General features: G+C 45.0%; 3 protein-coding genes and 1 pseudogene across 3 annotated transcripts; 1 reads left to right on the top strand and 3 right to left on the bottom strand.

Moving 5' to 3' along the window:
• The first annotated feature begins 963 nt into the window (after window positions 1-963).
• Window positions 964-5,577, top strand: LOC125537804 (annotated as a pseudogene).
• A 2,493-nt stretch (window positions 5,578-8,070) lies between these two features.
• On the bottom strand, window positions 8,071-9,192 carry LOC125534007. Its single transcript, XM_048697314.1, has 3 exons — window positions 9,078-9,192; window positions 8,721-8,876; window positions 8,071-8,471 (listed from the first exon to the last, which is right to left on the bottom strand). The coding sequence occupies exons 1-3, from the start codon at window positions 9,123-9,125 to the stop codon at window positions 8,160-8,162; spliced, it is 516 nt and encodes a 171-aa protein (XP_048553271.1). The 5' UTR covers window positions 9,126-9,192; the 3' UTR covers window positions 8,071-8,159.
• A 2,446-nt stretch (window positions 9,193-11,638) lies between these two features.
• Window positions 11,639-15,222, bottom strand: LOC125539638 (E3 ubiquitin-protein ligase RNF14-like). Its single transcript, XM_048703136.1, has 7 exons — window positions 14,863-15,222; window positions 14,294-14,368; window positions 13,647-14,196; window positions 12,822-13,207; window positions 12,397-12,596; window positions 12,132-12,276; window positions 11,639-11,977 (listed from the first exon to the last, which is right to left on the bottom strand). The coding sequence occupies exons 1-7, from the start codon at window positions 15,184-15,186 to the stop codon at window positions 11,843-11,845; spliced, it is 1,815 nt and encodes a 604-aa protein (XP_048559093.1). The 5' UTR covers window positions 15,187-15,222; the 3' UTR covers window positions 11,639-11,842.
• A 4,386-nt stretch (window positions 15,223-19,608) lies between these two features.
• Window positions 19,609-23,268, bottom strand: LOC125537802. The gene is made up of 8 exons (XM_048701113.1): window positions 23,239-23,268; window positions 22,870-23,031; window positions 22,583-22,782; window positions 22,314-22,458; window positions 22,047-22,165; window positions 21,874-21,973; window positions 21,047-21,093; window positions 19,609-19,699 (listed from the first exon to the last, which is right to left on the bottom strand). Exons 1-8 carry the CDS (start codon window positions 23,266-23,268, stop codon window positions 19,609-19,611), a joined length of 894 nt encoding a protein of 297 aa, XP_048557070.1.
• Window positions 23,269-23,801: the final 533 nt, after the last annotated feature.

Raw genomic sequence — 23,801 nt, 5'->3', positions numbered from 1 at the left:
ACCATTAAAAAACATTTTTTTCTCTCGCTCTGCCCGCAGTAGATCCCTCCCCAGTTCCTCGAAGCTTCTCGTCCTCTCCCTCCCTCCCTCTCGCATCGCCCCTGAAGGCGCCTCGCCGTATCCGCGCCCCCATCTACCGCCGGTAAGCAACCCCGCCCTATCCTCCCATTCCAACCCCCTCGTCTTCCCGCTGCCCGTCCGCCCACCGGTAAGCAGTCGCGGCTCCTTGCGCGGCCCGTCCCCGTCGGCCTCGGCTAGCGCGACTCCTTGCACAGGGACGGCGGATTCGGTCGGCGGGCTGCGCGAGAGGCCAGCGCAGCTCCTTGCCGGGCGTGTCCCCGTCTGCCTCGGCCAGGACTCGCTCCGCCAAATCCGGCAGGAAAAGGGGTCCAAAGTAGCCAAATGATTGAGAAAGGGTATTTATTGTCAATCTAACTTTGCCATCCAAACACCTCTTTGGTTAGAGTTAGTTCAGAGTTGGTTCATGGTTAAATCTAACTCTAACCTCTAACTGAGTTAGAGTATCCAAACGGGACTAGGGGTTAGTTTGGGTTAGATGCATCTAACCCACCAAAAAAAACTAACCCACCCAAGAGATGCTTATTTGGGTTAGTTCTTCTCAGGACCACTAATTTTTTTCTCTCGCTCTCCCCGCAGCAGATCCCTTCCCACTTCCTCGAAGCTTCTCGTCCTCTTCCTCCCTCCCTCTCACACTGCCCGTGAAGGCGCCTCGCCGTATCCGCGCTCCATCTAACCCTGCCATCCAAACACCTCTTTGATTAGAGTTAGTTCATGGTTAGAATTTAACTCTAACCTCTAACTGAGTTAGAGTATCCAAACAGGGTCAAAGTTGCCACCTCGTATCATTAAACTTGCCATAAAAAACTTCAACCCAATCATTGCTACCAATATCAACATGGGATCCGTGAACAGATGGTTCTAGAAGCACCAGTCCAAATTCAGTGTCGAGCACTTGGCTCCAATATCACTGACATGCCTTATGCCTCCATCGTACCCGAGCCATCATCCTCCATACCTCTCTCTCGGTGTACAGTGGTTGGATAGTGTGAAGGTCTCGACCCTTTGTCATATGCTTGACTCAATTTGGGCACAGCAGTCTGGACAGGAAGTTATTTTTGAGTGGGTGCAGTGGCTGGAGAGTTCTACGCTCTCTCATCTTGGTTTTGATGGCGGGATAATCATACACAAGTCTGATAGTACGATGGCTCCTGTGGATGCTCGTGTTACTGGAGAGATTCTGTCTGTAGAGGATGTTGTTCAACAGTTGATCAGCTATGATGAAGAGCAATGCCTTGAAACATTTCGTCGTGGCCTCCATGTCTACACAATTTGTTTCAGTGAGCACCCAGGTAATTCAGATGCTCCATTTGATGCTTGGATACTCTCCCTGCTGCTCATTTCACAACTACATCTCCATCATAACTTAAATCTGTTGTTTTGAAACAGTAAGGGAGAACACTACTGATACAGTATATATTGGACACTGAATTGGTGCTCCATGGAGCCAGGGCACCATGATTTATGCACAATCCAAACCAAATTTTGGTATAGTTTTTGGAAATTTTAGTTCTGGTGTATAATGCCTGATTATTAGAATTCAGATACTCTACATTCTGGGATATTGCTGGGTATATCTATTTTTTGCATACCATACTGCTTTTATATAAAATCAACGTATATCTGCAGTCAAACAATCATTAGAAAAAGTAACTATGTTTTGGCTTTAGTTCAAACTTCTTTCAACTAGTTAGTAGACAAGTTAAACCTGATAAGAAATATAAAATTATTTTGCACCCCATATCTAGGCGAAACTAACAATGTGGGCCATGGCCCCTTTACTACTACTACTAGAAAAAAGGTCTTTAGTCCCGTTTCTGGAAGCGGGACTAAAGGGTCGGTACTAAAGCCAAAACATAGTTCCGGTTGGTACTAAAGGCCCTTCACGTGGCCGCTGCCTGGAGGTCCACCTTTAGTCCCGGTTGGTAATACCAACCGGTACTAAAGGAAATTTTATGATTTTTTTTTGAAAAAAAATTTTTGAATTTTTTTATTTCAAATTTCTGAATTATTTTAATCTTTAATCTCTAATCACCCCTCATCATCTAACTTCCCGAACGGTCACCCATCCTCTCACTACTCCAGCCTGAGCACGCTTAACTTTTAGGTTCTATTCTCCCTCGTTTCCAAGTCTGCACTTGTTGTTTTCCTAACAATAGTAAGATGTCAATCCTATTAACCCTCAGGAATTTAGCTTGATCATGAAGTCACACATTTCACTGTTTGAGTTTGAAACTATTGTTCTAAAAAACAATAATTATTTAGTAACACTAATATTTCTTAAATAAGTAGTTTGACCACAGTTTGACCATAGTTTGACCAGATTTGATCAAAATTCAAAAAAACTGAAATAATTATTTAGTAACACTAATATTTCTTGAATAAGTAGTTTGACCATTGTTTGACCACAGTTTGACCATATTTGACCAAAATTCAAAAAAACTGAAATAATTATTTAGTAACACTAATATTCTTGAATAATTATTTAGTAACACTAATACTTCTTGAATAAGTAGTTTGACCATAGTTTGACCGGATTTAACAAAAATTCAAAAAAAACTGAAATTTGAGCATAACTTTTTTCCTTTTAGAATTTGAGGATTCTAAAAATTTGCAAACAGGCCATAGGCTGTCAAAATCGGAAGCGGATTTTCGTTCTGAATATTTTGATATATTATATGTTTTTTTCCGACATCGTATGCAAAAGTTATAGCCGTTTTACATTTTCCCTACATTTTTTGCAAAACATGTCTAAATTTAAGTTTTTAAATTTTCCTAACTAGTAGATGTAGTAATATAACTACCTCTCGAAGGATTTTATTTTTTTGAAGTTTTTATCATTTTCTTTTGATTTTTTCGAAACAAAAAAAGCGATCCACAAACCGGGACTAAAGGGCTCAGGTGAACCGGGACTAATGCCTTAGTCGCACGAACCGGGACCAATGCTCACATTAGTCCCGGTTCGTGGCTGAACCGGGACTAATGCCTTAGTCGCACGAACCGAGACCAATGCTCACATTAGTCCCGGTTCGTGACTGAACCGGGACTAATGGGCTGCCCCGGTCTGGACCTTTGCCCCCTTTTCTATTAGTGTACATATATCATGAGGAAATACAAGTTAAAGGTTCTGCAGGAACCCAGATATAGTCCAAATGCCTATGAAGCTAATCCCTTATTGAATGATAAGCTTACTTTCCCTGTAAAAAATTAATATTTATAAGCTTCTTTACACAGTTTCTATAATTGCAACATTAGCACAATTAATCATGTTCATGTGTCATGCTGCTGAGGTACATTCTCATTAACAATCCAAGTTCCATCATGCTTAGAGTCTGGAATATTTAAAAGTTTAATCTGTATCTTAATTCTTTTGATTCCCCTCAGGCATCGACTTCGTAGAACTTCCATGCCGTCATTACTATTGCTGGAGGTGCATGGAGACATACTCAAAGTTGCATGTCAAGGATCAGTCCTGAAATTGGTGTGCCCTGATGACAAATGTGGATGTTCTATTCCTCCTAAACTATTGAAGAAGTTGCTTGGAGATGCAGGTTTTGAACGGTGGGAAAGATTGGTATTTCAGAAGACTCTAGACTCAAGGGCTGATGTAGCTTACTGTCCAAGATGTGAAACAGCTTGCCTGGCAGATGAGGACAGCGCCCAGTGCTCCAATTGCCTCTTCACCTTCTGCGTCCGCTGCAGAAATCGTCGCCACGTAGGGGAGAGATGCATGACTCCAGAAGAAAAACTTATTTCTGTACAGGTTCAAAATCCATATAAACACTACATATTCTTTCTTTTTTTGAAATATGTGTTAGCTAACTGTCCATGTTCTGATTAAAATCCATCTAACGGTGCATATTCTGTTGTAAGTTTTAGCTGTTATGTTTAATACAAGAGCTAACTTCCAACATATAAGAACACAACTATTGGGAATGCCAAAATTATCATTGGATATTTCATAGAATAGATAACTTATTCATTTTTTCAGAACTGTAAACATAGTTTTCTTTAGCTCTTCACTGTTGAATGGCGAATCATGGAATCTAGTGAAGTTCCAGACATGGGAATGTCTGTGCTGTGTTTAGTCGTATTTTCCCTACCGAACTATCATTAGAGAACTTAACATGGCACTTTGAATGTCACATAGTACCTGATCTGATGCCACCGTGGAATCTGACAGGTGGGACTGAGCTGGTAAAGAGTTGGGTTTTTGCTAAACCGACCAGACCTGGTGTTATGTACTTATGTACAACATTTAAACATACCTAGTCCAAAATGCAACTAGCGACACAATACCTGGTCTAAGTGGAAATTACTCAAGGAAAATCCATTACAAGATAATGTACAAGCCACACATCATGGTGTTCTTCTTAATAGAAAGATGCACAGACCTTTCTATATATTCTAGAAAAAGCTATAGCTCTACTTGCATATAATATATCTGTATTCTAGATAAAGTAACTATTCATAAACTAATTCTGTTTTCAGAAGAGCACATCATTTTACTTTAAGGTTATTGCAAAACATGGTGCCATTTCCAGCAAGATGGGCATTCCAAGTTCAGTCATTTGTTTTATGGCTATTCATCATTTGTGTTAAGACTCTTTCAATGCAATGAGAACAGTATCGAGATCACATTGTTTATTGCGCTATTTATTTTTATACAGGAGCGTGAGAAGGCACGCAACTTGAGCAAAGGCAATGCTGGACGTAAAGTCTCTGCGAGTGATATATTTAGCATCAAGGAAATACTCCGTTCTTCTGTTATGTGCCCGCATTGTGGCTTTGCCATCTCACGCGTGTCAGGCTGCGACCAGATGCTTTGCAGAAACTGTGAGAAGTCGTTCTGTTATGCCTGTGGCAAGCCATCAAGTCAAGGTCATACAAGGTACATATTGTCTTGTGATGTCCCCTTGTTAAGTGTGATCTGTCAAGCATCATGTAGCATATCTATTCTCTGGATAACTAATTCTGAACCAATGCTCCCTTTTGACAGTGAACAATGCAAAATCGATAGGGAGAAGCTGAGAGTGAAGGTGGAGGTGAATGATGTCGTCAGAAACATGCAGAAAGAGCTGAAACTGGCACTGTCCAGAGCGCATCTGTGCCCGGGTTGCCGCCAGCCGAATTTCAAGGTAAACGTTTGGTGGCTTCCATATACTCCCTCCGTCCCACAATATATGACGTTTTTGCAACCTGGCTTGCAAAAACGTCTTACATTGTGGGACGGAGGGAGTATCATGTATGGAATAGTGATATTTTTCAGTAGTGTGTTCTGAAGATAGCTCTAGTGTTTTCTACTCCTTTTTTCTCTTGATGCTTCTGGTGGATGAAAACAGTCTCTGATCTAAGCAGGTTGGGAACAACAACCACATCTTCTGCGAGACATGCCGGGTTCACTACTGCGCTCCGTGCCACACGGTGGTGCGCAAGAGCACGGAGCACTACGGCCCCCAAGGGTGCAAGCAGCACACTGTCGACCCCGACTTTGTCTAGAGAGGCTGCTGGACCAAAGAAGAGCGACGATCATGAATCAGAATTTTTCGGGAGATGATCCCAGGGGGTTTTGGCTCTGTCGAACAGGTTTTTGTCCTCCGCCGTTTAACAGTTCCAGATAGTATTGACAGTCACACTTACAACTCTCTTTTTTGAAACCGAACATTTTCTTTTGCGGGGTTAAAACCGAACATGTTACGTACTGGGGTATTGATGAACCCCGGAGATCATTTTGTTTTTTACATCGAGGATCGTCAGTTTTGTGCGAGAGGTTTATAACAGCAAAGCTTGCTGGATTTCAGTATAACACAAATATTAAGGCCGCGGCACTTTTTTTTATTGTGAAAGAGTAAAAGGAAAGCTATGCGTTGCTCCCTTCCTTTGATGCTGCTCACACCTCCGTTAATCACTTGCGGTATCAGTGCTTGGCCCTGGGCACAGGATCGTCCCTCTGACGAACTCCGAGCACCCCCTTGACTCCTGCTCAGCCAGAACGTATGTACTCACACATCAAATATCTCTGTATTCCTAGCTAGGATGGAGCAAGCCAGGAATGTTCACTCACTTGATAGTCTGCGGGCCTGGTTGTTGGTGAGGTAGGCGCTGAACCTCAGGGGCTCGGTCTCGAACATGACTTCCCATGCGGCCTCGTAGCTTGAGGTTTCAGAGAGAAAACACGATAGAGAAGCGTCAGAAAATGGCATGGAAATGTAGCCTGGAGAGGTAGGGGTTCAGGAGGAACAGGGCGAGGCGACCGACCTGCCGAGCACGGTACCGAGCAGGTTGTAGTTGTAGTCGTCTTCCGCGGCGCCGTCCACCTGGCGAACCGTCACCTGGAACAGGTGGATCTCCTGGCCGCTCCGTTGGGGCGGCGGTGGCGCCTGGGCGACGGCGAGGGTGAGAGTGGCCACGGCGAGCATCAGGACGGCGAGCGCTGCCGCCGACTGGCTTGTGGGTTTCGCCATGGTTGCCGGTGCGTTGCGGCAGCTGAAGAGAAAGAGATCGGTGTCGCTGTTGGTGATCTTGGGGAAAAGGGACGTGAACTGGGAGGGTTTTATAGGCGCTCTCGTCTGGGAGGTTTCAACTGTTACGTGGATCCCATTTAACAGTGGTTGGTTCAATGGTCATTACGACTGACGTTTTTCAGTGCCTGTTAATGCGAGATCTAAGACATGCACAACTCCAGTGTGTGCACTGCACAAGTAGCTTACAGGCAGTCAGTTACATAGATTCAGCTGGCAGTTTTTATCGAAAAAGGGTTCCCCGCTTTGTATTCCAAAGCAACCAATGCCGAATACAGATAACGCTGTGGCAAGCAGCACAACACACCAAAAGAAAAAAAAAGAAGAAACAAATGCCAACTACGGCAGCTTGGCAAAGCGCGGATGACCCGCCACCGCGGCGCCCATCGGAAACAAAACACCACAGACCGAGGCTTTGATCCGCCGCGTGCCAAGTAGCACCTCCAAGAAGGGATGCGACGCCGACGACGCTGCTGCCCGGACGAGTCCTCAGATTTCCCCGGGCACGCGAAGGGAGGTGGGGGGTGGATACCACCGACACCCTCCAGGGAGGAATGGTGGCATCCGCATGTGTCACCGCGTCGGAGCCGAAGCCGGCAGGGATTTCTCCCGCATTCCAACCCCAACCGCCCAACCGAACCGAACCGACCGCCCAACCACCGCCCATCACCATGCGCCAACGCAGTAGCGCCACCACCCACGCCGCTTCACTACGAACACCACCACGAGGCCAAGAGGACCGGAGAGAAGCTCACCACGACGGGAGCAGCAACATCGACGCCGAGCGGGAGGGAACCACCTCCACTGCCGTCGTGCGGGAGGCCCGTGCCTCCGGCACCGTCGTGGTAGCCGTCCGGACGCAGCAGCGGGGCATGCCGGGCCACCCCTGGCCCAGCCAGGCCCGAAGCGGGCCCGTTAAGCCCCGCCGGCCGCGATGCGGCAGGCCGGCGTCGTCGCCGCCGGCACCCAGCCACGCGTCGCATCTCCCCCGCCTTCCAGAAGCCACACCGGAGCCATCCCCGCCGTCGGCCCGCTCAGGCCCAGATGGGGCCCGAAGGGCCCAGATCTGGGCCGAGCGGACAACGCCAGATCCCGCCGTCGCGTCGCCCCGCCGCCAACGGCTGCGCCGCCGCCCAGTAACTCGCCTGCATGCGCCACGGAGCCCCGCCGCCACGCCAGCCCCCCACCACCTAGATGCACCCCCCGGAGCCGCTCCGCCCGCGTCGAAGAGCGACCGGGAGGGGAAGGGCCAGGAGGCCGCCGCCACCAGCAGCCCCAGGGCCAAGCCGGCCGCGGGCACCGGCGACGGCGGCGAGAAGGAAGAAGGGAGGGGGGAGCCTGGAGGGAGGAGGCCCGACGCGCGGCTGGTCACCCGCGGGGGGGCGACGCGGTCGCGAGAGAGGGGGAGGGGGGGGGGGGGGTTCGACTTTTTCTCTCTCTCAGCTGGCAGTTTTTCAGGGTGGTGTGGCAATTACTCTGCTTCTGAACTTCTTAACAGGAAACATTTGCGAATTTTACAAATGAGTCATGATATCATGTTCCAGAAAAGTCAGGTCGATGTTACAAGATGGTGAGGATGCCATCCAAGCCCCGTCCCCGAAGGTGTTCATTGGCCATCCGTCGGCCCCCATGGACCGCGTTCTCTTCTACCGCGTCACGAGTCAAGACATACCTCTTCCTCGCCTCCGGATCGATGACCATGCGCTCGAGCGCCGTGGCGGTTCGAGCATAATGCAGTGCCAGAACAAAGAAGTTGTTGTAGCCATAGACTCCCGTCATCAGTAACGTCTTCAGACGATAATGCAGCTCACGGGCCGGGGGCAACTCCTCTATCCGCTTCAACGTCTCCCATGTTCCGACTGGGCATAGCAGCTGCATTATCAAAGCATTAAACAAAACAAACGCAACGATTAATCTCTTATTATTTCATAAAAGCACCTCTCTGAAAAATTTAAAAAGGGCAATTAATGTAGTACTAGCATATAAACATATTATGACAGGATATACAACGCAAAGCGAAAAAGCTAGGCTTTGTGATTTACACTCCATGAGGTTTATGGATGATGTTTTGCTGGACCAGACAATTACAGCATATAAACATCAAAGAGATGGATCACCTACATGCAGTTCAAGATGCTTCAAAACTGGGCTTAATTCCAAAAGGCAAGCCAAACGAAGAATGCCACTTGTACGCGAATCACGCGCGAGGACATCCACGCTCAATATAAGATGCTTCAGGTTGACAAACTTGCCAGGGCATTCTGCACATCCAGGCACCTGCATGACATGAACGTACACAACCATGACAAAAGGAAACATGGGATGATCAGACCACGAAGAACAACGAATTGATTACCATGGATCCACACTAAAAAGGGCAAGGCACAATTTTAGAAGTAGTTGAAAGTAAACTACTAGTATAACTAACATGCAAGATATTATTTTTTTGTTAACGAATATGTAAAACAAGAGGATCACCTCGGCATCAATTGCAAGTTCGACGGAGAGCTTGGGCACATTCGCCATACCATGATCCGCAAAGGCGTAGTCAAAAAGGCCACCCCTCCATGTTGGGAACTTGATAGTCACCTCCTGTAGCCGGGCGGGGCGTGCGACGGGCGCGACGGCTGCCGAAGCGCCGGCAAGCTCACTCGTTGAGCCGGCGGCCGGCGCGCACAACATGTTCGACAAAATGCCTCCAAGGTAAAAAAATTCTAACTTTTCAATTTTTTGTTCTTTTTTGAATGCATTCGTCACATATAGATAGCTTATTTGCATTGTGCAAAAAAATTTGTAGTCTCAATGATGATGCATACATGTCAACGATGGGTGTTGGCTCCAACAATTCGCATTGGTCTCAAACCAATGACATGCATTTTGAAGACCATGAGTTCGAGGTGGACAAGGAGGGTGAGGGCATTGTCGACGCACCGAAAGGAAGAGCGGGCAATTACACCAACACCGATGACATCTTACTATGCAATACTTGGTTGCAAGTGTCGAGGGATCCATCCGTTGGAGGCGATCAAAATAGAGATGCTTATTGGAACCAGATGAAGGAACACTTTGATGCTCGCAACGTGAGTGGAATTGACCGCTCCAACCGATCACTTAGGTCCCGGTGGTCGACAATCAACTCGGATTGTCAAAGGTGGGCGGCTTGTCAAAAGGCGGTTGACAAGTTGAACCCAAGTGGCACAAATGAGGATGATAGAGTAAGTGCCATTTCATCTTACATGTTGGTGCTAAACTTGCTTTGTTTTGCTTGTTGTTGGTGCTAACTTGCTTTCTTTTCATGTAGTTCAACATTGCGCAAAACTTGTTCAAAGAAGAGGAGAGGAAAACCAAGAAGGGGAAGATCAAGAAAGGAAGGGTCTTTACTTTACCTCATTGCTATGATGTGTTGAAGGATGATGAGAAATGGAATAAGCGTGAAGATTTGGATGATTTGCATTTGAGTGACAAATGGAAGCGAACAATTAAGTTGGATGATGATGAGGAGGAGGAGGATGATGCATCAAGTGATGACGGCAAGAGAAGCCCTACACCCAACTCGGTTTCATACTCGAAGCCAAAGCGACCGGATGGGTGCAAGAAAGACCAAACCCAAAAGAAGAAGAGGAAAGGAGATGATGAGCTCAAAAATGCTATGGAAGCTATTGTGAAGGCAAGAAAAGAAGCCAACGAGGTGAGAAAAATGGTAAGGACCCAAGATGCCGCGGCCGAGGAGAGGAGGTTGGCGGCCGAGGAGAGGAGGGTGGCGGCCGAGGAGAGGAAGGTGGCTTTGGAGGAGAGGAAGGTGAGCAATGAGGAGCGAACTAGGTTGTTGGAATGGGAGAAGCACTTGTTCTTCTTGGACACAACTAACCTCAATGCGGTGCAAAAGGAGTATGTCAATCTTGCCCAACAAGAAGTCTTGATCCAAAAAAGAGCCATGGTTCGTGCAATGGATGGCGGTGGCCTCGACGCCATGGGTGGCGGTGGCATCGGCGCCATGGGTGGCGGTGGCCTCGGCGCCATGGGTGCCATGGGTGGCTTCGGAGCAATGGGAGGCATGGCTGGCTTTGGAGCACCCCCCGACGCTATGGCCATGATGGGAAGCATGAGTTTTGCTTCTCTCATGGGAGGCATGGGTGCACCTCCGGCCGCCATGGGCGGAACGTCTTTCGATGAGCCTCCTCGCACACATTCCCATGAAGATGCCGTTGAAGATCTTGCCAACACCGTCGGAGCTTCACGTGATGCGGTGCGCGAGAGGGAGGAAGATTCATCTTCGGAGGCGAAAGAATCGTCTTCCGAAGATGAGGACGAGGACGAGGAATGATGTGTCTTTCCTTTGTGTATTGAACTTGATTTGCATTTTGAACTTGGTTGGATGAACTTGTGGGCATGAACTTCATCAACTTGTTTGTGTGAAATTTTTATTGTGTTGAAAATGTTCATCATTTTATGTTGAAAAATGCCATATGCAATGCACCGGCGGGTCGCGCGCGCTGCATTTTGGCGCGCTGCTGGAGCGACGCGCGCGCGCTGCATTTTAGCACAGCCGTTGGAGCCAGCGCTGCGCGCCGCACCAAACCAGCCGATGCGTGCGTGGCATATGTGTTTTTTGCGCGCGGCGCGACCGGCGCCTGTTGGAGATGCTCTTATGCTCGTACATCACACACAGTTATGACTAGAATTGGACAACTTACATACTCTCTCTATTCCCTTATACAAGGCCACTTCGTTCTTCGTGTCAAACTTTAACTTATAATTTTGGTCAACAAAATATGGATTATTATGTCATAAAAAATATATCACCGGACAGTTCTTTGAATGTGCATCCAATGAAATACTTTTTGTGACATATAACTCATTTTTTGTTGGTAAAATTAATGGTAAAAAATTATAGACATAAAAATATGAAGCGGACTTGTATAAGGGAATGTAAGGAGTACTAATAATTGTTCGTATGAAATTTATAACAAGCGGACATTGGCTTGTTAGCACGAGGCAAGTTCTCCCATATCACCAGGTCGATGCGCATGCAGTGTGAACTGTCTCATGTTCAGAAGGATTGTGATAATTTCGTTAGTGTAAGTAGATTCCACCTATTTCAATCATTTTGCTGATTGACCATTTCTCCCATATTTCACACATTTTCACGATCAAATTATACAGTTCACCATAGCTTTGGTTTAGTAATCGCAAACTCGACCTAGAGTTGCAAGAAATGTGACGGTGAGAATACGTATGTAATACTAGAATTTATCAAGCCCCAGACACTCAATCGATCCCCAATGCTCGCTCTTCATCCTCTTATTATCGACCACCCGTTTGCACAGTTGACAATAGCTGGCTCGGCACGCCCAACAAAATAGATATTTCTCGTCATCCTGGATGCATAAACACATATATGACCATCAATTAATCGGTTTTAGGAGTATAGAGAGGAAAATTGGATTCGTCACACAGCGCGATTCCGGTGAGATGGACTGAATTCTGGTCCATTCATGCGTTGATGTACGTAGATTCAAATGGTAGGTTTACCTTGAAATTTCTCTCACCGCATTTTGGGCATCTTAAGATGCCACCTAATGGCTTCTGCTGGGCTCGTATCTGGTTACCTATTTGTACTTGGTCCATTTCTCTCTCCCATTCTGCAATATCCCTAGCCTCAAAGAGCTTGCAATCCCTGCAATGTATATATGCACAAAGAGGTAAGTAACTGATATTCATGATGCCTCCCCCTGGAAGGGGGGTGGGGGGGGGGGGGGGGGGGGGGGGGGGGAGCTGATTTCATAGAATTGCCTACTTGAAATGATCGTAGCCACTGACTGGCTTGCCACAGCGGAAGCAAAAGTATTTCCCACAGCTGACACACGTCATTTTGTTGCAGCCTGCAGTTTTGCTGATCGCCATCCGACAATGGGGACATAACCGAACATCTTTGTATAGTTCTTTAATGTTCAGCAGTTCTTGCGCCATCTCCCTCTCACTCATCCTGCCCGATGCCTGTGGTCATAAAAATTGCAGAAGAAAATGGTAGATACTCATTCAAATCAATAAAGGACACAATTTTTTTTATAATAGAAGATAAATAAAGTCATTTCATCATGGTCTTTGGGTCAGAATAATGCACAAAATTAGATCAGTTTCTTACAAACCGTCCATGAAAGTGTGGCGCCCGTTTGGTCTCACCGATGCTAAAACATAAAGAGGTATCAGTAGCACGTTTACCTTCCTGTGCTGGATCTTTTGCTCTGGAGTTAGGCACTGCTTCCCTGGATGCCAGAGCTCCTTACAAAACGAGCAGAAGATGAAGGAACACTTTGGACACTGCGCAGTGTTATCCTCGTCTTCCACGCAACCAATTACACACTTTGGGCAGAAAACCACGTCAGCCATCGAGTCCAACGCTTTCTCAAGAGCAAGCCTATCCCAGCGTTCAAATTCTTCTTCGCTAAGAAGCCTCTTTAAGACATGTTGTGGAATGGAAGCATTGCACTTGGTGTCAGGGCATACCAACTGGAACACACTCCCTTCCTTCACATGCATTCTGCACAATGTCTCCATGCACTTCACACAAAACAGGTGCTGGCATGGAAGCTTGATGAAGTTTGAACCTGATTGATACAAATTGAAAGTTAGTTTGCTATCGAACGAACTTTGATTGGTGCTAGCGTAGTTCAGCATCCCAAGAAACATGATTAGAAAGGAATAACATGTTTTTTGTTCACAAACACAGATCAAAACGTATTATGTTATTTTCTACAAAAAGAGTCACGGGGTCACTAGTCTTTCCTTGTGGGAAAAAGATAGTATGAAGCATAATAAATTTACAGAATATGTTCACATCTGTACCATGAAGTGCGGAAATTTCATAGGCATTAGTCACCACATATCAATGAGACTGCAACGTGGAATTAGCTAGCACGATAGAAGTAGAACCAATAGCATTCTTCCTACAAATGATGCAGAGACAGCATACTAAATGTACCAGATTGATCTCTTGCTATGTATCTGTGCTGAATAAAGAAGAAAGAATAAAGGAAACAAACTTACCTTTGCTCTGGTTGAGGCATATCATGCACATATGGAGATCCTCAAGAAAAGCTTGGTAATGCTTCTTACTACAGTAGCTGAGCATTGAGGGGATCACAGACTCTAATGATACACTCCTTGAGATTGCACGCGTATCTCCTTTGGGTGTTGGGATGTCTTGGCCTAACATTATTTTGCCATCAAACCAGAGATGTGACAATGAAGAGTTGTGTATCCACTCAACCCATTGATAAACCACTTCTTGCCCCTGCAACTCTGCACAGATGGTGTCAAGCATCTCACACAGTTGAGAAACATTATGCTCATCCATCCATTTAGCGGTGAGAGTGAAATATGGTGGGTCCTTGCTAGGATATGATTTTGGAAGTAAGCATGTCAACACCAAAGGAGGCAAGTACTTCAAGTTGGTAGTGTAAGAGAATTCATCTGATGCATTGTCATGGTCTTTGCTACCACCATCAGGACATCCTCCATGTTTTGAGTTTTCACTAAGGGAAGAAAGCTTAGCGCACACGTCAGCACCATCAGGCAGATCGTAACGTATGTAAATCTGTACTTAAAAAAAATCAAAGTATTAAGCCCCAATTTACACTATCCAGGAAGCAATGAAATTGGATATTAGTGAACAACAATACAACATAAGAAACCTGGAAATAACGGAGCCCTCCTCTGCTTTTAAATTCAACAAGGTCATCTCCATATATTGCTTCTAATGCCATCAGCTGCAGTGAGCAAACAAATGACCGAAGGTGAAAAACGTAAGCATCAAACAATTTGGAAATAAAAGTAAGCATCAAAGCTTGAAATAAGCAGCAAGAGTCGGAAAATCAAAATAAACGAGTCCGGGGAACTGCATGTAAGTGCAAACACTCCAGTTTGGCATCAGGTTCTTGAGAACAGAAACAAGTCTCCACTGCATCAATCTCGTTCTAACTGCTACTCCACCATTGCAACCGTGAATCGCCTTTTATCCGATCTGGTAAATTAGTAGCTAGTGCGGTAAATTAAATTTCAGACGAGACAATTCATCAAGGTTTAGTATCAGTCTGTTCAAGCTATACAAATTGATCACAATGCTTCCCTGTTTTCAGAAGAACCAAAGTCGAACCCCGCCCAAAACCTTAACAACCACAGTTCACACCATAGATCAATATGTTGGATATATAGGACAAGTGAGATCCTGCAATTTGATATCGGTGGACTAGTAATACTGCACCTCATCGTCCTGCCGCTGCAGGTTGTCACGTATCTCCTCCGCCTCTGCCTCGTCCTCGGCGCAGAGGGTGAGTCCTGCCGCAGCCGAGGCGATCGCGGCCTCCTCCAGTCTCGACTCCGCCTCGGCCGCCGCGACCCACGGGGAGTCCAGGTCGGGCACGTCCTCCTCGGCGCCGCCATCACACGACGACACCGGCCGCGCCTCCACGGCGCGTGAGGAAGACGAGGAAGAGCCCCCCGGGTGAGGATTCCGGGGAGTGAATGAGTGATCGTGGTGTGGTCGCAGCAATCGCGATGTCGTGGCGCCGACGGAAGCTGCTGCCATGGATGGCGAGTGCTTGGAGTTGGTCTTGCGTCGGGATCGTAGTCGTAAGCGTTGCTCGCTTTTGTCGCACCCCCGTTGGGAGTTTTTTTCTGGTCCAGCCCTCGGCCCGTTGGGCTTGTGTTTGAATAGGTAGCATTTCTCAGGTTCCCTTTTTGGATTTCTTTTATTGGTACCCTTCCTTTTTGGTGGAAACTCTACATGTACGCATTTTCTAACATTATGTGTACCGCCCGTTAGGAAATCACAATGTTGCAAAAATCAATCAAATTTAAGTTTTGGAATATGTATACTCACTCCAAAACAGTACAAAGCAAGCTGTCTGAAATGTCTTATAAAAACAAACGAAGGGAGTATTAAACATTTTTCGCATTTTTTTGGAATATATTGACATTTTGGGTTTTCTAAAGATTTTTTAAAATTGATGAATATGTAATATTTTTCATTTCATAAATACAATTAAAGATAGTAAAATAAAAAAGAAATGCACAAAACAGTATGTTGGCCGGTCCAATTACCAGGCGCCGGAGCCGAGATGTTGCTTCGTCTCGCAATAGGCGAGCCAAGGTCGCACCCACAGATGCGTGGGATGGAAGCCCAATACGGGCGGGCCTAAGCTCAAAGGTCATCAACGATGGCATGCAAATATTAAGACATATAAATAAAGAGACTTAAAACGATATTAAGAGGTAAATCCTATTAAAGATCGTTGGCACTATTCTTCCGCAGGGTATCTTGCTTATTGTGAGAGCCCCGCTTCACTTCTGGCGCTCTACTAAACGGGGCAGCCCAACACTATAACCTCTAGAGTGGTTTTGGTAAGGTTCTATAGATTGGTTCATACCAGTTTCAGAATTTCCTTTGTGCCTTTTTCTTCTTCTTTTGTTTCTCATGTATTTTAGTCCATTAAATTTTGTATTTATTAGTTTTTCCTCCTTTTCTTTGAACGGGCCGGCCCAATGTCGAGGGCGTCACCTTGTTGTCATGGGTCTAGTTCTTGAGAGCTCCTGTTCGACGCTCGTTAGCGTCAAACAGGGGAGTTTTCACTGAAGGTTTTGCGCAAGCGGGCCGGCCCATTCCTAGGAGTCGAGGGAACATAATAACAATGGAAAATATAACCTCTAGAGTGGTTTTGGTAAGGTTCTTTAGATTGGTTCATACCAGTTTCAGAATTTCCTTTGTGCCTTTTTCTTCTTCTTTTGTTTCTCATGTACTTTAGTCCATTAAATTTTGTATTTATTAGTTTTTCCTCCTTTTCTTTGAACGGGCCGGCCCAATGTCGAGGGCGTCACCTTGTTGTCATGGGTCTAGTTCTTGAGAGCTCCTGTTCGACGCTCGTTAGCGTCAAACAGGGGAGTTTTCGCTGAAGGTTTTGTGCAAGCGGGCCGGCCCATTCCTAGGAGTCGAGGGAACATAATAAGAATGGAAAATATAACCTCTAGAGTGGTTTTGGTAAGGTTCTATAGATTGGTTCATACCAGTTTCAGAATTTCCTTTGTGCCTTTTTCTTCTTCTTTTGTTTCTCATGTACTTTAGTCCATTAAATTTTGTATTTATTAGTTTTTCCTCCTTTTCTTTGAACGGGCCGGCCCAATGTCGAGGGCGTCACCTTGTTGTCATGGGTCTAGTTCTTGAGAGCTCCTGTTCGACGCTCGTTAGCGTCAAGCAGGGGAGTTTTCGCTGAAGGTTTTGCGCAAGCGGGCCGGCCCATTCCTAGGAGTCGAGGGAACATAATAAGAATGGAAAAAATACCATCATATGATATAGTCGAGCTCTCGACCTAACTCTGGTTAACAGTGTTGCCAACCACTGCATCAAGGGACTGGGCATGTCTTTAATAACGGCGCCACCCTTGAAGTGCTATGTGCACCGGCAGATCGATTTTTCTTCCTTAGAAAATGAATAATGTTTTTTTGAACAAATTTCAAAACTAGAATTTTAAAACGTATTTTTTAAAGAACGTGAAAATTATTAAAACATGAATACAATTATGAATTCAAACATTTATTGATTCTTTTACGTACGATAAACAAATTTTAGCTATATATTGAACTTTTTGTAATATACGCTGAACAACTTTTAACTGCACATTGAACATTTTTGTTATAAACACCGAACAATATTTAAAACACATTGAACTTTTTGGTGATATACGATGGACAACTTTTAAATATACATTGAACATTTTATGTAATATACGCTGAACAATTTGAACTACACATTGAACATTTTTGTGAAATACGCTAAACAACATGTAAATACATGTTGAATAATTTTGTGAAATACGATGAACAATTTTTTGAATTGTGAACAAAATTTTAAAAAGTGAATCAAATTTGAAACTGTGAAGAATTTTTGAAATCATGAGCAAAATGAAAATGCTTTTGAAAATAAAGGATAAAATAAAAATGAAAAAGGATAAATAAAAGGAAAGAAATAGAAGCAGAAACAGAAAAAACAAACACAACAAAAAAGAAAAAGGAAAACGGAGAAAACCAGAAAACCGGCAAAAAGAAAAAAAAAGAAAAAAATCGGTTGAGGTATCCTTCTAGAAGGTTCCGGAACCATTTTGCCTCCTTTGATGCTGGAATTGGGCCGGCCCATTTCGCGGTGCACTCTCGAGCGCTTCAGCGGAAGCACAGTATCTGGACGCTCGCGGGCATCAAATAGGAAACGCCCTAGTCCTTATAGGTCTATTTGACTGCCCTCGAACGACATCGGGTCGTCGGTGGGCCTGTGGCTTCCACGGCCAATGTTGTGCAAACAACAGCGAAGTTTCGAGGAGGAGGAGGCCGCGCCACCACTTGCCACCACCAACACCCTGCAGCACTCACCACTCTCCTCCCCTTCTTTGATTCGGTCGCTTCTCGTTGTTGGTGCCTAAATCGACGCATCTACGCCTGCCATTGTCGTCACCGCATTCAACGCACCCAGGCCCCAGCACCATCACGTTTCGACGAGGAACGAATTGCGCAACCACCTCGTCCACTTTTCACCGTCCTACCTGCCTCCACACGCCACAACCGTCACACTGTAGCACCCCTCGCGCTCGTCCCCCGTTTTGATTTGGCCGCTTCTTGTCGTCGACGCCTAAATAAACGCATATAATATCGTCGCCAACGTTGCCGGATTTGGCGGGGACCAAACTACGCAGTCACCTCGACCGCTCCACACTGCCTCACGGCATGTCATCCTCTCAACACTTTAATCTCTCCCATCGACCGATCGCCAGCACAACCATGTCCATCGGTCGACCGGGCTCAACCCTCGCCCAACAGCTCGTCGACGAGTCTCTATCGGTAATCAAGTGTGATAACTAGTGGCGGCTGGTATTGTGGCTTGTCACGAGCTCGCCCAAACATCCTAGATGTGTTTTCTACAAGTGTAAAATGGACGAAGTGAGTACAATTTTGTACGACTGTTCTTCGGATCCGTAGCAATTTGAAACTCGTTGTTTGCTTAAAATTTTATGTAGAAAGGATGCAAGTTTTGGTATTGAAAAGAAAAGTACATTGATTTATTGCTATCAATAAGCGTGTAACTGGTTTTTTTACAGGATAAATGTGTAACTAGTTAAAGGATAAGAGGCCATATAGGTGGTGTTTGGTTCTCTAGTCCTATGACTTTTTCTAGTCTCAACTAAAAAGTCCCTAGTCCCTAAAAAGTCATTCCCTGTTTGTTTCTAGAGACTAAAAAGTCCCTAGTCCCTTCCTAGAGGTTATTAAATGACCATGTTGCCCCTAGTATATAGAAAAATAACAATCAAACAACACCATGGGGTGGCGGGCCAATGGGTGCATGAAGAGGCATTGTTGGAAAAGTTCTAAAAAGTTCTAAAAAGACTCTCCTTGAGAGTCTTCTTCATTTAGTCCCAAATGACTAGTTTAGTTCCTAAAAAGTTCCTCCGGTTTGGTAAAAAAGTCTCTAAGAGACAAACACCCCCATAGAGGCCTAAATTAAAAGGGATGCTCTATCACCCATAAAGTGATGCCCGGTCGCCAAATCCATTTTATAAAATAGAAAGATCTTTAAAACAAATCCTATATATTTAAGAAGTTCACCCCCACTACTTGATTTATCTCAACATGCAGCATAGACACCTCAGCATCCAATTACATCCAGCCACATCCACCACTACCTCATTTTCCTGCATTCTGGCGAAGCCACGTCATTGTTTCAGTTTTCCTTTTTTTAGTGGTATCGTTTCAGTCTTCCTACCAACGCCGCTCCCTCCATCGAGTCGCTGGCTGGATTTGTTTTTTTTCTTTTGCGCTGGCTTGATGCGTAACCCGCGTATGTTTCTTCCAGGTGGGTTCTACGATTTTATTTTATTTTTTTGCACATGAACGTCTAAGCAATCCTTTTGATACGTGGGCTATAGCCCATGTCTGTTAGCTGCCCATGTAGTCTGTTCGACTAGGTCGCTCATGAGTCACGATCATCTTCTCCACTGCGACTCTCATCCTCATCACCGTCGCTATCTCTTCCCATGCCATCGCCTTTATCTCTTCCGCAGCTACAGATGCACATGAAACCGTAGCATTCATCACTCATAATTATCTTGCCCTCCATTACCAGGAGAAGTGCTAGACTGTTATTCTCCCGCACGACCATCGATCTACCTATCCTCCAACACCACTCTGGGCGTTTGGATGCTGGTTAGGCCGTCGTTCCGTTCCCGGACACCCAGATCATCGAGGAAGAAATAGATGAATAAATCTATGAGCGTGGTTGCTCTCATCCAGATCCGACACGCCCGCCTGTCTGCCTCGCCTCCAACTTCTTCCTTAGTGTGGGACACGGGCCGAGCCGTCGTTCTGTTGCCAGCCACCGACAATACCAGATCCTCAATGACCTCCGTCGCCCTCGACGGCGAGGAGTCTGACTACATAAGCAAAGATGACTTCCAAAGGGACTCCACCTTTGGGGCTTGAGCATCAGCTTATCAGGAGACAGGAGTACCACATGCTTCTATGTGGTTGGGTTGTTCGGATTCTGGCTTGGTGGCCGCTTCCCAGTCCCCACTCACGCCTCCGATCCCCTCTAGGTTAGGATATCAACTCTCATTGTACTTCAGGGAGATGCTCTTTAACTTGGACATAAGGTAGCAGATATCAATTTGGAGTATACACTGCGATATTTATTTTCTCCATTTGTCCGAGTCAAGTGTTGAGTGCTAATGGAGTATATGTCTCTCTTTTTTCAGCAATATAGTGTTTATTCTTATTGGCATGATGCCTACCAAGGGGTTGCCAAAATATATCAATCAGACCATCTTACTTCTTACATATGTATTCATAATGCTCCTTTTTTTTTTCTTCCACATGGATATGTTTTACTTGGTGGTAGCCTGAATTTGTTCCTGCCCAATTAAACCTTTCATTTTACCATCTTTTTTGCAGGTTCTGCTGTATTATACTCACTACCAAGGTGCAGTACGCGTCAAAAACTACCAAGGTGCAGTTCCTTTTCCTTAAATTTGAATATATGCTAGCTGTTTCCGATAGCTTAGCATGAAAGTTTGCAATTTGTTCAATTCAACATGTTACTACTGTTCAAGTGCTCCTCCCAATAGTTCATTACATAACAGTTGAATTTCATGCCATTGATTAGAAGCACCGACAGTTATTATACATGATTGTTTTTTATCAAGCCCATTCCACATCTTCATGTAATATGTAGTTGCAAATCCAAAGATGGTTATTTGGTGGTTGATGCAGTTTCAAATTAATTGTGGTGGTTATTTGTATTAACTTGAAGTTTCCTAACTGCCATTTTTTTGTTCTTTTTACAGATAACAGAAATTTCACATTGTAAGGATAACTTTTCGTATGAAGTTCTAGGAACCAGGACAAACTCTCACATTGACGAGAATAATTTTTCACGTGGAGTTTTAGGGACCAGAACAAACTGTAACAATTAGCCACAATTTACAATTTACATATATTAGAACAACTTCTATATTAGGATGCTTAGTGTCATTTCCATTGTATTTGAGACTTCTTATGTATGTGATGTTTTTCTTTAGATTTTTTCCATGCCTGTTGATATTTTATAATTTTTTGTCTGTAATTTTTATAATTTGTATCTATGCATCATGTTTCGCAGCAACACGCGGGGTATCATAGCATTGTCTTCTTTTTTTTTTTGTGCAAGAAGAAATAGGGAGAAGCTACAGAGGGTACAAACATAGTTCCAAACTTTTCGCTGTCATACATTCGACATGATCATAAGCCTCTCTTTATTTCTGAGAAAATCATGGATCTATAAAGAAGAGAAGCTACAAAGGGTACTTAGCATTTTTCAAATATTCCCTGTGATATATAACGAGAAGCCTGTCATAGCAGTTCCGTTTTCCATAATAATTTACATTTGCTTTCATGACTAACCATGCTCAATAAACTGTGGGAAAAAGATAGACTTATATTGCTACTATTTGCACTAGCTTCCATTCATTTCACATTGTTCAATACTTAATTTTGATCGCATGTGCAAGGTGCAAACTTCTGGGAGCACACCTGCAGAATCACTTGGACAATGTATTCTTCTTTGTTGAGCACAGAGTGCAAGCCGATATCTAGCGTAAAATCATTCTCCAAGTAGTGTTTGGCAACAAAAATCATCTCAAAATTATGTATCTACTATGCGAACAAATTTATTCGATTTATGTATCATATCATGTGCATTCACCAAGTGTTCCCGCAGCAACGCCGGCGGGTTATCATCTAGTATTTTGAGAAGTTCAACCTCATGCAATATTTGGTCATTAATCGACTGGGCATGCAAATTTCTGAATAAGATAATGTAAAAGTCAGGAGCTGTAAAATCATGGCAATGGGAGTCGGTGCTATAAATGATCAAACCCTACGCATTCCGGCGACCCCCAGTGCCCCCTCTTTAGTATCTTATCCTGGATTATCCGTTTGCATAGTGTGCAGTAGCTGGTTCGGCACGCCCAACAGAAGACATATTTCTCATCATCCTGCATGACATCAATAAATTAGTTAGATGCATAGAGAGGCAAATCAGTGGTGTTTAGATTGGTCACGGGGCACCAGCAATAGGAAATGGATAGAATTCTGCTCTACTGATGCCCTGCTCCATTAAATTCAGAAGATATGTCTTGTTACCTTGAAATTTGTTTCGCGACATTTGGGGCATCTTATGGTGCCGCCCAATGGTTGTTTTTGAGCTCGCATCTGAATTCCATTCTGTAGTTCAATCATTTCCTTGTCCCAGTCGGTCATATCTGCAGCCTCGAAGAGCCGACAGTTCCTGAATCAAACAGATTTGAGGGTTTTCAATCGCACATGCACATAGGTAAGTAAGACAAATATCATGGATGGATTCCCTCATAGGGGTAGGAATATTTGATGTTGTAGGAGATAAGACGACCTACTTGAAGTGATCATAGCCATTGATTGTCTTGCAGCAACGAAAGCAAAATAGCTGACCACAACTAGTGCACATCACTTTATTGCAGCCTGCGCTTTTGTTGATGGCCATTCGACAATTTGAACATACCCGAACATCTTTGTACAGTTCTCTGATGTTCAGCATTTCCTGTGACATCCCCCTTTCATTCAACTTGCCTGACGCCTTCAATCGTAAAATTATAAACAACAATATGCCCAGTAAAATAATGGCATTACATTACTATGGAAAATATTTTAGTTGCATCTTTACCTTCCGGCGCTGGAGCTTTTGTTCTGGAGTTGGACACTGCTTCCCTGGATGCCGTACTTCCTTGCAAGAACCGCAGAAGGTAAATGAACATTTCGGACATTGTGCGTTGTTATCCTCATCTTCCATGCAGCCGACCAGTTTAGGGGTTCGCGTCCCACAGAACTACCACATTTTTAAAAGTGGCCGAAAACTACCAAAAAACCGTAAAAACGTGACTAAAAACTACCAGATTGACTGAATGATGGTTTTGACCGTTTTAATCGCGATTCTGACGTGAGTGGCCCACTTGCCAGGCGGGCGGCCCGGCTAACGGCTAACGGCGCGCGCGGGGGGCCGTTAGAGCCGCTCGTCGATCGCACCTGGTCGGACCAGGTCAGACCTGGCCGGCCGGCTCCCCATTCCCCACCCTCTCTCACTCTCCCCCGAGCTCCTCCCTAGCCCTAGCCGTCGCCAGCCATGGCGGCGGTGGATGCAAACTCCGGCGGCGATTCAGGCATACCTCCGGGCGGCAGCGCGACGCAACAGCCTTCTCGGTCCGAATCTTATCCTTCCGCGGGCGGCGCGCAGCAGAGGTTGGATTGGTCGGTGCCGGCGCGACCACCGTCGACGACAAGAAGTAGAGCTCAAGGTCGGCAGAAGCTTCCTCGTTCTGCGGGCGGCGGCAGGTATGGCATAGTTTTTTGCATGGTTGTGAGATTCAGAGAATGAGTAAATTAGGCTAGTTTTTTGCATGGTTAGATTCAGTTATGGTGACCTTGCAAATTGTTAGTATTGTGCATACTTTGTTGTGTAAGAAACTGAAAAAAGCAGTTTGATAGAAACTCAATATTGTGCCTAGTTAGGTTCAGTTATCCTGTTTTCAGTTAATAAAGGTATTTCATTTTATAATCTTCAGAATTGATGACCCAAAGTGGTCAATTTGGTTCCATTTC

Source organism: Triticum urartu, chromosome 2 (genome assembly GCF_003073215.2).
Source record: "Triticum urartu cultivar G1812 chromosome 2, Tu2.1, whole genome shotgun sequence".
NCBI classification, from domain to species: Eukaryota; Viridiplantae; Streptophyta; class Magnoliopsida; order Poales; family Poaceae; genus Triticum; species Triticum urartu.
Note: the sequence above shows the minus strand (reverse complement) of the source record. Positions and strands in the feature narration are given on the sequence as shown.

What these genes read in the sequence shown, in the direction of transcription:
- LOC125539638 (XM_048703136.1), bottom strand. Translation starts at nt 15,186, where the DNA reads ATGGCAGCAGCTTCCGTCGGCGCCACGACATCGCGATTGCTGCGACCA. An exon ending in TGCAGCGGCAGGACGATGAG is followed by an intron (nt 14,369 to 14,862) that starts GTGCAGTATTAC and finishes TGCTCACTGCAG; the next exon opens with CTGATGGCATTAGAAGCAAT. An exon ending in GAGGGCTCCGTTATTTCCAG is followed by an intron (nt 14,197 to 14,293) that starts GTTTCTTATGTT and finishes TTTTAAGTACAG; the next exon opens with ATTTACATACGTTACGATCT.
- LOC125534007 (XM_048697314.1), bottom strand. Translation starts at nt 9,125, where the DNA reads ATGGCGAATGTGCCCAAGCTCTCCGTCGAACTTGCAATTGATGCCGAG. An exon ending in AACTTGCAATTGATGCCGAG is followed by an intron (nt 8,877 to 9,077) that starts GTGATCCTCTTG and finishes CATGTCATGCAG; the next exon opens with GTGCCTGGATGTGCAGAATG. An exon ending in TGAAGCATCTTGAACTGCAT is followed by an intron (nt 8,472 to 8,720) that starts GTAGGTGATCCA and finishes TTGATAATGCAG; the next exon opens with CTGCTATGCCCAGTCGGAAC.
- LOC125537802 (XM_048701113.1), bottom strand. Translation starts at nt 23,268, where the DNA reads ATGGGGAGCCGGCCGGCCAGGTCTGACCTG. An exon ending in GGCCGGCCAGGTCTGACCTG is followed by an intron (nt 23,032 to 23,238) that starts GTCCGACCAGGT and finishes AAAATGTGGTAG; the next exon opens with TTCTGTGGGACGCGAACCCC. An exon ending in GTCGCGAAACAAATTTCAAG is followed by an intron (nt 22,166 to 22,313) that starts GTAACAAGACAT and finishes GATGTCATGCAG; the next exon opens with GATGATGAGAAATATGTCTT.